This window comes from Vanessa cardui, chromosome 18, assembly GCF_905220365.1.
Source record: "Vanessa cardui chromosome 18, ilVanCard2.1, whole genome shotgun sequence".
NCBI classification, from domain to species: Eukaryota; Metazoa; Arthropoda; class Insecta; order Lepidoptera; family Nymphalidae; genus Vanessa; species Vanessa cardui.
The window spans coordinates 4,907,713-4,920,470 of NC_061140.1; the positions used below are offsets into that span (position 1 = coordinate 4,907,713).

The 12,758-nt window shown below is 31.8% G+C and overlaps 1 protein-coding gene across 11 annotated transcripts in view; it reads left to right on the forward strand.

Annotated features, from left to right (window-relative positions):
- LOC124537658 (potassium/sodium hyperpolarization-activated cyclic nucleotide-gated channel 2) overlaps positions 1-12,758 on the forward strand; it is a 255,504-nt gene that overhangs the window by 210,350 nt on the left and 32,396 nt on the right. For all 11 annotated transcript variants that reach the window (XM_047114557.1, XM_047114556.1, XM_047114558.1 and 8 more), the window contains one exon: positions 2,081-2,357. In XM_047114557.1, coding sequence (XP_046970513.1) covers positions 2,081-2,357 — 277 coding nt within the window. The remainder of the gene's footprint in view (positions 1-2,080; positions 2,358-12,758) is intronic.

The window sequence follows — 12,758 nt, forward strand, 5'->3', positions numbered from 1 at the left end:
CATGCGCAATAATATACACTTTCTTAAATCATCAATAACAATAATGGACCATAGAATAGACATACATTAGTAACTTAGTAACTTACAAAAAAGTAAAATAACAGTTCAAAGTGTCACATTTCTGGACTAATGACTCTTCTCTTATTGCTCCGTTGCGGATACACATGTTACAGAATTTTATCCAACACATGGATATTTCGTCACGACTTTTTTTCCTTCAACGCCAAACATGTGATTAATTATAAACACAAATTAAGCAAACCAAAAAAAAAGGCGGCGTACGGATTCGTAAAAGCGACCTTCGGATGAAATTCGCATGTTATGTTGTGCTAATGTTTACTTTTTTCAATCAATAAAATATTAAAAAAAAATGAATTCGTATTTATCTTTCCTTCAATATTTGTATTCAACATAAATCTAAATCACGATCAAAACGTGACGTATTTTTATTACAAAATTAACTCTGAGTAAAACATTAACGCAGTGATTTATTTGAACATTATACAAAGATAATTGGGTTCTATTTAGCGTGGCTATTTACTTGACACATTAAAAAGTAATCTTAAATCCGGAACAGCGGCATTATAACCGACCATCATACGACCAGTATTCGCTGAACGATATAAACAGGAAACGTTCGTATTAAATACTGTGCAAGCGCATATATATGAAAGAACAATAACCATTTACCTTGATAGCCTCGCCTCGGGCACTATTGTAGTCCACTTCTCTATTCGATATAGCTGAACTAAGTATTGTTGGAACATCGAATTCAATTTCGATACACGCTGATAACACTCGGCTATACGTAATAAAGCTGCAGTATTGAATATTGCTTTCCTTTAGAAATAAGACTTTAGACGTATACTTATAAACAACGTTGGAATAAAATATCGACTTTTTGACCGAAAATTAAAAGTACGTGCATTTCTGTACAAGACAGAAGTAAAATATTTTTACGTCTGAATCTTTTCATATTGAAACTTTGCCTAAAGATAAGTTGCGTTCAAATTTTAGATAGAAGCTTACTTTAAAAATGTCAAATCAATACAAATCACCATTATGTTATTCAAAATAGTTGTTTAATAATAAATACATATATATATAATACGGTACATGTTTTATTACACACGTGATATACTCTATAAAATCGAGTTACTCATTATAATAATTTGCCAGGAAATGTTTCCACGATTAGCCTAATGGTTACTTTCATGGCTTACTTGGCAAATAATGGTGGCACTTACGAGTAATTATACACTCGTACCTCAACACATTTGTTTGATCTGCGCGGTCTTATTATTAATCTTTACAATAAATCATCTTAGTCATATTTTAATTTCCGAAACCGCGGAAACCATCAACAATATGAGTAATACCACAATTGATGATTATTTACAACTATTACACAACACTTAACAATATTGCCGCCATAAAATGTTTATTGTTGTGCTAAGACCATAAATTGAAATTCATGTAACTCAGATGCGCGCCATAAATTGTCATCTTCAAACTCTTCTATTAAACTGTTCTGCGTGAAAATTGGAATAGTGTAGGACATGTACAGTCGGATAAGAAAAGGTTTGTCACCTTAAGATCTGTTTTCGTGTGCTCAGTGTGAGCGATAATCTGATATACCGATCAAGAATGACTTATTGCAATGATTTGATGTTTAGATTCAAAAGGTACTAAGAGCTTAAGAGTTCATAAAGGAATAATTTGACAAAGGTTTTCTTACTCTGACTGTACAAGAAGCTAATGTCATTCACGAACTTTCATTTCTCTTACGTCGCTACATGTCTATTACCTACTAATTCACTTTCTCGTCTTGACTCTTGTCTAATTTCTATTTTTTTTAAATGTCAATACCTGTTGCTATATAAGCTAAATTTTCACTGTTCATCATAGCTTTAAATATAAAACCTTATCAAGCATTAAACTTATGTTTTTAAATATTTCATATATATGTTTCAATAATACAACATTTGTGGCTCAGCTTGTCACTTATAAAGGCAGATGTTTTATAGTATCTCATATGTTTTGGAATAACGTATGTTTATGCATTTTTAATATGTTACAGGCGACGCCGATATGTCGCTGAAGCAGGGCAGCGGCACCGGCAAGGTCCACTTCGGTGGTTTGGACGATGTGTCCCTGTACGGCACACCCGTGGAGCCCGCGCCCCCGGCCCCCGACGCCAAGCAGGGTTTCCTGCGCAATCAGCTGCAGGCCCTCTTCCAGCCTACCGACAACAAATTAGCCATGAAGCTCTTCGGTTCCAAAAAGGCCCTAATGAAGGAGCGCATCAGGCAGAAGGCGGCAGGACATTGGGTCATCCATCCGTGCAGTAGTTTTAGGTAAGTTTCTTCTTTATCTTAAACAAAAATTTTCTTTTCTATTCTTCTTTATAGCACTGAAGGATTACTTCATTGTAAATATTACATGAAAATCAGAGGAAATAACATGTATCTGTGTTAATGGCTTCTTGATACGATACAACCCAAGACAGTAACGCTGCCACAAAGTTGCCGTACTTTTCCTTCACATAAAATGTCACAATTTCCAAGTATTAACGCAAGCTATAAAAGTAAGAATTGCATCAATGTACGCTGCACTTTCAGCGTCAGCGGTCGTAAACTCCTCAAATAAAACTTCCACAAATACCTCTTTAAGGAAACGAGGGTAAATAAATAAGACATCTTAACTTTTCTTACTCGACAGGGCACGTTCTTATTCATAAATTCAACTTTTGACCGCGAATAGAATACGGTGGGAAATGGGTTCATTGCTTAAAATGATTATGAATGGAATGTTACTGGCGAAACGGTTCTCATGTTACAATCATCAGTTCAAAAAACCTGAGACGTACCAGATTTATAAAGATGAACTAAAATGTAATTAGTTAATCAAATATTCTCAGTAAAGAAAAGCTAATCTGCGATGCCGCGGAAAGTACGGCATCCCGCGGCTTGAGTTGAGTTTGTTAAATTTTTAAAATGCACTCCAAGAAATATTTACGTTCACTCGCAATTTATAAAGTTCATTATTTTGCAAAATACCTTCACAAAACCAAGGCCGAATGAATGAGATTAGTGGAAAATTGCCTTCAAGTATTCTGTGAATAAAATGTTCAACATTAAAAACTGCCTCTTTTCAATTTATTCACTTCGTTTCGGCTCAGCCGAAGGGCTTGCAAAAACTGAAATCTTATTAAGTACCACTTTCATAGTTAATTTTAATTAACTTGTAAAGATTTTATTAGCATCGTTTCAAAAGGCAGTGTCTGCCTGTCATCTGTTTATATTTATTTAAATATAAAACTTATGTAATATATAATGGCACATGTTTGGAACTCTTATTTATTTATTGTAGATGCAAATGAAAACATTTTTAATTTTAATTTTACGATAATATTCAATTTACAGCAATTTTTATAAATTAATTAAATAAAATTAAAAAAATGCATTATTAAAATTGTAATTAATATTAATTTAAGCAAATTATCGCAGTCATAATAAAAGATAATATTGAATGAAATATCTTTAGAATCTTTGATATAAATGCATAATAATAATAATAACTTTTTTTTCTAATTTCAACGGTCCAATGTCACAATGGAACTTTTTGCTGCTTGGTTAAAAAAGTATCAATAACCGGTTGTCCTCATTGCAATATTAGCACTCAGATCTAACTGTAATTCGACAATGTAAAAAGTAAATTAGACTTTTTTTATTCAATTAAAATATTTACTGTAATTTAATATCTCAGTTACCTAGATATGACATATTATAACTTTATCTAAAATTATGTTGTGCGAGCGATATATTATATATACTAAATTATAAGACATTTTACGCACATTTCTAATTCTGATAGTAAAATGTAGTGGTAATCCTACTAAATCAGAAAGACAGATCCTTATCCTATGTACGGTGATTTATTGCTACAAACTTACCTACTCAATTCGTTGGAAGTAATGAATTATGCTGTTAATAAAAAAAATCTAATATTTATTTTACTTTTGTAATTTTGACAACAGACTATAAATCCAGGCTTAAAGAATACGCAACCTTAGAAGTATTTATGTGTGCAATCATAACTTCAATATAGATTTAATACAAAATATATGTATATATGTAAACGGTATTTAAAGATCTGTATATAAAATGAACATTATATCCGTCCGATGGTTTATCTGACGAGGTGACAGCGTCCGCCCGGCTAACTTGCTATCACGATTAGTTACAGATGCAATACGATCGATAGTCTATGATTTCACACTTATTTATGGCAAAACATCAATCCGAGGTACGACTGCAATTTTCTATGACAAGGTTATATTTATCGGTCGACTAAAGGTTCAAGATATCCTGTCTATTTAACATTGAAACTATATTGTGATTTTATTTGAAACTTAAAATTTATTACCTTTGATTACTAAAAGGCCAATCAGTGTTAAAGACTTTACACATAATTATTCATATATTCATAGGAAAAAATACACCAATTAGGTTGATATTGTCTGTACTTAATTAAACATTATGTCAGTTCAGATAGTCGGAATTGCGATTCAACGGGAAAACGTTGCTAGCATTCCCTCCCCTTCCCTCTTTGACAAGTTGAACGCTATATGTTTAACTTGCTATCCGCTCGGAATTCTTAACGGCAACACTAACTTTTTTTCCCCACTATAATTTTGAAAATAATTAGATATATAACTGTGCACTTTTAGATTTCACAAAATTTGGAGTATTTTTATATTTTTTGAATCTGCAACGAAAAACAATAGTTATAATAATTTATGATAATAGTCATCTGATTAAATCTTCATTGCTCATTATTCCTATGTAATCCAAGTTTATTACATCCACGTTACAAAATCACAAAATAAATAAATTATAAAAAAAAATTACTTGCCAGTGGATAGATTACAAAAAACCACATAGAGTATGTGCCAAGTATTAATGTTATTCTGCAATAATTTACCTTTATTACGTTAATATTAGATTCTCAGCTTTGAAAACTTTAAACATGTGCTTTGCCAAGTTATTCCGGTTTCGTACAAGGGAAAACTTTCAAACAACGTTCAAATTCTTTTAACATATTAAGTTTATAAAGTGAAAATCTTTTTCTAGCGAATCTCAGCATATTCCATTGCTATATTTTTTTATAGATGAAAACTAAGTTATCGACTTCGAAAATTTAACTTCTTTTTAAAACACCTATTTTGAATGGAAATTACCTGTTAAGCAAAATCAGAACACTGTACTAATTTCATTGTTCGCTATGTTTGCCTAATATATCAAAATATCTTTGCTGAAATAAGCTCTCAAAAATACAAAGTCCAGTTACTTAAATAATATATAATAATATTAATTAAAACCTCCTTGTACACGCGCTATATCTACTGACTCAGTTTCATGAAAAACATTTTTTTTTGAAGTCAGGCAATATAAAAAAGGTCTGAGGAGACGAATTAGTAGAAATATAATAAATCAATATCAACTACTCAACGCTGCTCTGCTCTAATGCGGGTTGGATACACATGTAACAGAATCATCCGACACATGCGAGTATCCCCACGATGATTTATTTCGCCACTAAACATACTATGAATCATAAACAAACTCAGCACATGAAAACTTAGACAGATTAGACATCACACAGTCTTTGGTTATCAATTAAAAATAAAAAAGCCATAAATGTTTGAACATTCAATTCTTTACATTATAAATACTAAATAAACGAAGAAAACTTCTTGAATACAAAAATAAATCATTTGTTCTTCATAATAAAATAATGAAATCGAAATCTCAATGAATTAAACCCATCATTTGACTCGTTAATCCAACAATTTCTCAAAATTAAATCACACAATGCGATGAAGAAAAAATGAACACATGTTCATCAAAGCTATTGTGATTTATTATTGGAACAATGGAACTGCCGGCAGTGGGAGACTCGTATTACGATCGTTAATACGACAATCCGGCTGGTTTGATACTTGATCGGAATAACCGAGTTAAAATTGTTACTTACCTCTTTAGTTTATACCATGAACACATATGAAATGATTTTTTATCTATATTAAGTAGAACGATGTGTCATTTTTAAATTTAAAAAACAACTACGAATTTTAATTCAAAATGTTCCAAGAATATTTACGGTAAATAAAAATAATGATTAGATGAAGTGTGGTATTTGCCTTAATAATTTTATAAGCGCCAGTTTTGAGAATGAAGATACAACCGGTTCAGTCGAGGAACAATTTGCTCTCAATGTCAAAGGTTCAGTCAGATCCTCACTTATGCATTAAACATTTACTACCTATAACTGGTTGGGTCTGACTAGATATAGTTACGCAAACATTTCCGCGTCTAAAGGGCAATTTCTAAAGAAACCATTCCATCACAGAAATTACACGAACATTATTGCTATACTGAGTTCTTATGTTGGTTAAACTTGATGGCAGGGCTTTGTGCAAGCCCACCTGAATAGGTAGTACCAACTCATCAACATTTCTGCTCCAAACAGCAATCCTGTTGTCTTCTAATTTGAAGGGTGAGGTAATAAACTGACAGACACCAGGGACTAAAACTTAGAAGATGTTAGCGCAAAGATGGTGGCGCACTGGCGATTTAATAGAGCCAATGTCTAGCGGTGACCATTTACCATCAGGTCATCCATAGCCAGTCTGCCAAACTATAAAAAAATACTTGTAATTTTCATTTTGACTTAAAAATAATAATACAAATAAACGTAATTATCTGAGATTGAAAATGTATAATGTAAATAATCCGACAAATTAAAGTATTAAGTAATTACTTTAAACACAATTGCGAGCGGGTTTTTGCCTTCATATACGTTTCCCAAAGCACTACGTATTGATTATTCATCGTTATTGTTTAACGACTCAGAAAACGTGGAATGTGTGCGTGAAATATGAAATTCATGTCTGTTTTCAACACCGAAAAGCGTTCATTGAATAGAAACAATATAACCTATTACGTAATACACATGAATTTTGAGAATTTTAGTATACAACTTCTAAATTATCTACTCCTGCTTCGGACTCCTCTCCTTTTGGGTGAAGATTCAGAACTAATTCCTCCACGCTGCTTCGAAATCTATGGTTGAAACACGTTAGGCAAACTTTCATTTGACACATGAACATGAGATGAATAATAAATACAAAATAAACACATGAAAATACAGTGGTACCCGCAATCGTCGGATATGATTCACATGTAAACCACTTCGTAATTTTATAGGACTTTAGTTTAGTGTTTTTATTTTTTTTTTTAATTTTAACTAGTATTCTTATTTTAATAAACGTATATTCTGAACTCGAACTTGCGACATTGACACCTTTTGACGGTTCAATAGTAAAACGTAGAAAAATGCAAATAACTAACGAAAGTAATTTATTATCGCTATATAATTACTTCTTTATAATAAAAGATGATTCAATTCCCTATCTTATCGCGTATCTATTGTTTTATTTATAAATTTCCATCAATTAAAATGAATACCCGTAAACGCCTTAGTTACAGAAAAATAAGTAACAAAGTAAAATCAAGGGCAATAATTAATGTTTTTACTAGGAAATATAAAAATAATTCATTAACGTCGTTTCCTATTGTAAATAATTTCAATATTTCATGAATAAAATATGACACGATAACAATACAATTAAAAAAGAAATGATTTTTATGACAAAATTTATAACATCTGAGTGTAGTAACTTAACATCATTATTCATTAATCAAAAATCGAGTTCAAAATATACTTCATTTAAGTAGGCTTTTACAAGTACTACTGAATCGTCATTTCACATAAAAATATTAATAGCTAGCTACAGCTATCAGAGTTATTAAGAAAAGACAAAAGAAGTAAAACGATGTCGTATTTATTCCATATAAATTATATTATCTTTCTAAAAAGTCCAGGCAATGTAGCAAAATTTCAATTAATCAAACAAATTACAAAACTAATTTTATTGAAAATGATTCAGATTTTGTAATATGTCCAAACTCCAAAACAAGTGTCAGCTTCATGTTACACTTTGGAAAATCTCCGTTAAAGTCAAAGTCATAGATCTACCATCGGTTCGGAATTTATCACCTCAGACCTGAGAAGAACCGGCAAGAGAAACACGGCGGGATCTTTTTTTTTAGTCATGCCGCCATTAATGTCAAACAAACATACCAATTTTAAGTTAAGTAATTACGAATTTTAAGTAATTCTAAGTTATAAACATGTTGTTACAAACATATAAGGGTGGCAAAATAGGAAATGAATGAAGGCAAACCAAACCGCACCCAGATGCTTAGAAATCAGAGATAAGATTAAATTTATTACATATTATATTAAAGTATCATTAATTTGTCAACACAAATGACAACGTTTACGCTTTATGCTTACTGAGACCTGAAGATATACTAAATATAGATTAAAATCTCGATGAAATGGAAGGAATGGGTGCACCAGTTATTACGTAAATAGCTAAAGTCGCCTTGCCGACGGCCCTCGTTCTACATTCGCGTTCACGTGATCCATGATTATAATTTCTAAGCGACATCTATGTTATTGAAAAGAAATAAGGTTTTATATCAAAAAAATAATTAAAAAAAATCACTTGCGATTAAACTTTTACAATTTTCTCATTATGAAAATACACTACTAGACTGGGTAGGTACTAGTTATTGGCAATAATATATGGGTTGAATATAGTTTTCGCCACTCAAAACAATTTATTCAATTTTTTATAAAATCTTAATCTAAATAATAAGAGAAGCTTGTCAAATATTTTACGAAAGATGCTTAAGCTTTACTATAACTGTAACGATTAATTTATCGTTGTTTCTTATGTACTTTAACAAATTGAAGAAAAAATCAATAGACTTCTTGTTGTTATATTCAGTTTTATAATAAAATTTAACCAATGATTACTCAAACGAATTTCACGCAGACGTAACCATCGGATTTGTAATCAGTGGACCATTAAGTAACGGAAGCAAAGAGACATTAACTGTCAATGATCTGATCATTCTAAGCTCAAATTGAATAGCTAAATTAAATATATTATGAGTGAAAGGAGGATATGCAATATTCCACGGAATTGCAAGTGAAAGTTAGAATATTATTTTTCCTTGTCCTATTATTAAGTCAGCTTTGTTAATATAGCGGCTTATTAGGTTACAATGGCCGAGGTTCTGAGAGCAAAACAAAGTCCAGTAGCATTTCCCCGTGCTTCTGGAAGGACATAAACATTCGTCCTGGATCTAGAACTCTTTCCAATCGTATCAGTATGAGAGCGTGTCCTACTATACTAGGCTCTTTTGAGAAAACCCGCCATAACCGAGGATTCTGTTACCTAGCTGACTGTAACGAATATTATAAAAGAACATGTGTTGAAATAGTCGCATAGATGTGTGAAATCTGACATATAACGTTGGCAGTAAGGAACATTAACAATATATCCTCTCCGAAAATGCACTTTAGCACCGCTCCCTCATTGGTCAAATCAAATAACTGGCGCTTCCTGTTACACTATTGATTGCTGTTCAAAATATATTTTGAAACCAAAAATTAACGAACTGTCAGAATTGTACCCGACCGAGCGACCCCAGCTTCGCACGGGTACAATACTGATTGTTTATATACTTCAAAAAATGTGTTTATTTACGTCACACAGAAACTTCTGAAACGATCAGTGTTTCTTTACAATATTGTCTATGTATTTTATACAAAAACCTTCCTCTCGAATCAATCTACCTCTTAAAAAATGCGTATATAGGACCAGACAGCGGTAAGCGACTTTGTGTTATACTATGGTTTGACTCAGTAAAACAGACGATGATGAAAGTGTATTATATTTCCAATTTGTTCTAAAATCTACTTACTTTTACTGCAAAATTGCAAATTCTAGTACGATCATTTATAAGAAAATTCAAACGGCCCTCGCCATATATGTTTACATACTTATTGATCAATTTAATGACGATACAAATTGAAGCAATTAGTTGAGAACAACGTCAGTATCACGGGTTGAATTACGTTCTTCAATAAGTTGGTTTTACTATAAAATTCCTAGAACTTATAGAATTATATGTTGCGCAATATTTTCTGCATTATATCAACGGTGATAAGAATGTAATGCATGGTGTGTTTGTAACACGTCTATAATCATTGTGGATTATTAATAAGATTAATCAATGAGATTTAATCAATTTATTCTACAAACCTACAAAAACAAGCGATTTATCATCATATTAACACATACTTTATTATATATATACAAATAAAAATATATATTGGTTTGAAATCAAATGTCAAATCATGAACGAATAGTAATCTTTATACTCTGGAATTAAATTATTAATTGAAGGTTCACATTTACCAATTCAGTGGCAATAAGACCGGTGTTTTTTTCTATTTAAATATGTTACCGAATCCACGAATCAAATATTCGCATCAGTTTGCTATCTATCTATTACGAGACGAAGAAAATTCTTACAGAACAAAACCGTTGGTGGCTCATTTACTGTTTCGAAAACAAATAAAAAAAACCTCATAACGGTTTGTATATCTATAAAAAGAAACGTCTCTAAACATAGTGTAAAAAGAACAAACAAAAACAGTTTGGCGCGATTGTGACTGAGTGTAGAATGCGAATTGTAACTCTTAGAAGATATTTATCACTCGCCAATTACACTCAGAGATGTAATTTATCCGAAGCGAGGACATAAACGAATAGCACGGGTCTAATTTGTACGCCCAAAGCTTGTAATTAGTATACAAGATGATATAATGACAGTGGTCCGTACAAATGTATATTTAATTAAATAAATAATATACCATCTGATACTAATCGGTCACCTGAGTCCAAAAACCTTAGCATTCTAAATTGTCACACATTAGGTATGCACGTAATGGTATATAAATTGAATTGTTTTTTGTCCCTGTAATACTGACTCATTTGGACTAAAAACTGCAAGTAAATAAATAGCAGCAACTAATCAATGGCTCTCTCCACTTCTCTTCAAGAATATTGTTTTCCTTCCTATCCCTAACGAGCAAAAATGAATTACAAACATAAGTCACTCAGGAGAAAACCAGTCTGTATAGGTATCACCCTATCATCATATATTCTACCGCCAAACAGAAACACTTGGTATAATATTGTTGTGTTCTAGTTTGAAAAGTGACTGACCAGTTACACAATGTAAAACAGGCATACGAAACAAAACATCTTAATTCTAAAGGTTGGTGGCGCAAATAGTTCCCAATGTCTATTAGCAGTGGTGACCATCTACCACCAGTTAAGCTATTTTGCCAGACTGACATACACACAATGCTATATTAATTACGTACATAGTAAATTAGTAAATAAGACTAAATAGTAATAATAAAACGCAATTGACTGGGACATTTCGCCTCTTATACGCAATATACAAATGCGCGAAGTTACTTTATGGTGGTAGAATAAATAACCACTGAGAACTTTGCAATAACTTACAATTTAGTAGTACGGAACTAATAAAAAGTTACCGGGTCTATCTCGTCATCCGGCCGCTTACATTCGTGACGGGGAAAGCTGGTATATTTTTCACAAAAAAACACTGGTAATTGCAATTCAGTAGGATTGCAGCTAGCGTTCTTGCCAACACTCCACGCGACCTTGATTTGTTTCTGAGACGAATGATTACTTGTAAATTCGTGAATAATAAGGCTTTTATGATTTGTTTATGACTTATTTAATCATTTATCAACGTTATGAATTTATAATTCATATTTAAATAATCCTTAATATATTTTCTTTATCCTTTAGCGATAGAAAATCGAAATAGTACTTTTTAGAAAGAAACATTGCTTTAACAATTTAATGTTTTAAATATATAAAAAAACGTAGAACAAATAAATTTAAGTATTCAAGGTAAAGAGAGCCAGACGTCATGAAACGAATAAAACTACGCGTGAGATCTTCCCAACCTTACCTGACCTTAACCCGTTTATTTATTTATTCATAATAACTGTGTACAAGAAGTAACGAGCTTTGTATCTTTCTTTTTACGTATTTAGTTACCGTCAAACTTTTTTGCTCGTTTTTTACGATACTGCTTGACTGGTTTGAAATCAACCATCTGCAGTGCTATCCTGTAAACAGTTACATGGTTACTTCATGGCTTCGTTAAGGCTTTATGCAAGCCTCTCTGGCTTGCTACCCCCATATAATCATCATATATTCTAGTGCTAAACAGCTGTGCTCAGTATTATTGTGATCTGATTTTATGGGTGAATGAGCCAGTGTAACTACATGCCCATGGGACATTAGTGCCGCATTAGTGATGTAAGGAATTATTAATATTTCTTACACCGCAATTGTTTTTGGGTGATGGTAATCGCTTATCATAAAAGCAGTATAACTTCGTCCACGTCTATGAAAATTGTGAAAAATGACAAATTCAAATTCCACATACAACAACAACAGCCTGTAAATTCACACTGCTGGGCTAAAGGCCTCCTCTCCCTTTGAGGAGAAGGTTTTTATTTATTTTTTCATATTGTTCATTATTATCGCATAAAATTTTGCAAATAAACGTTGTGTTTAATTTTTTCTTTGTAACCGCAAATCGATATGAAAGAGTTTGTAGTTCTTAAAATTTTCTAATAATCGTTGAAACAAGAACGAAAAGAATATTTAAAGATATATTTATCATACAACAATTGATAATGATATCAAATATATGTAACGT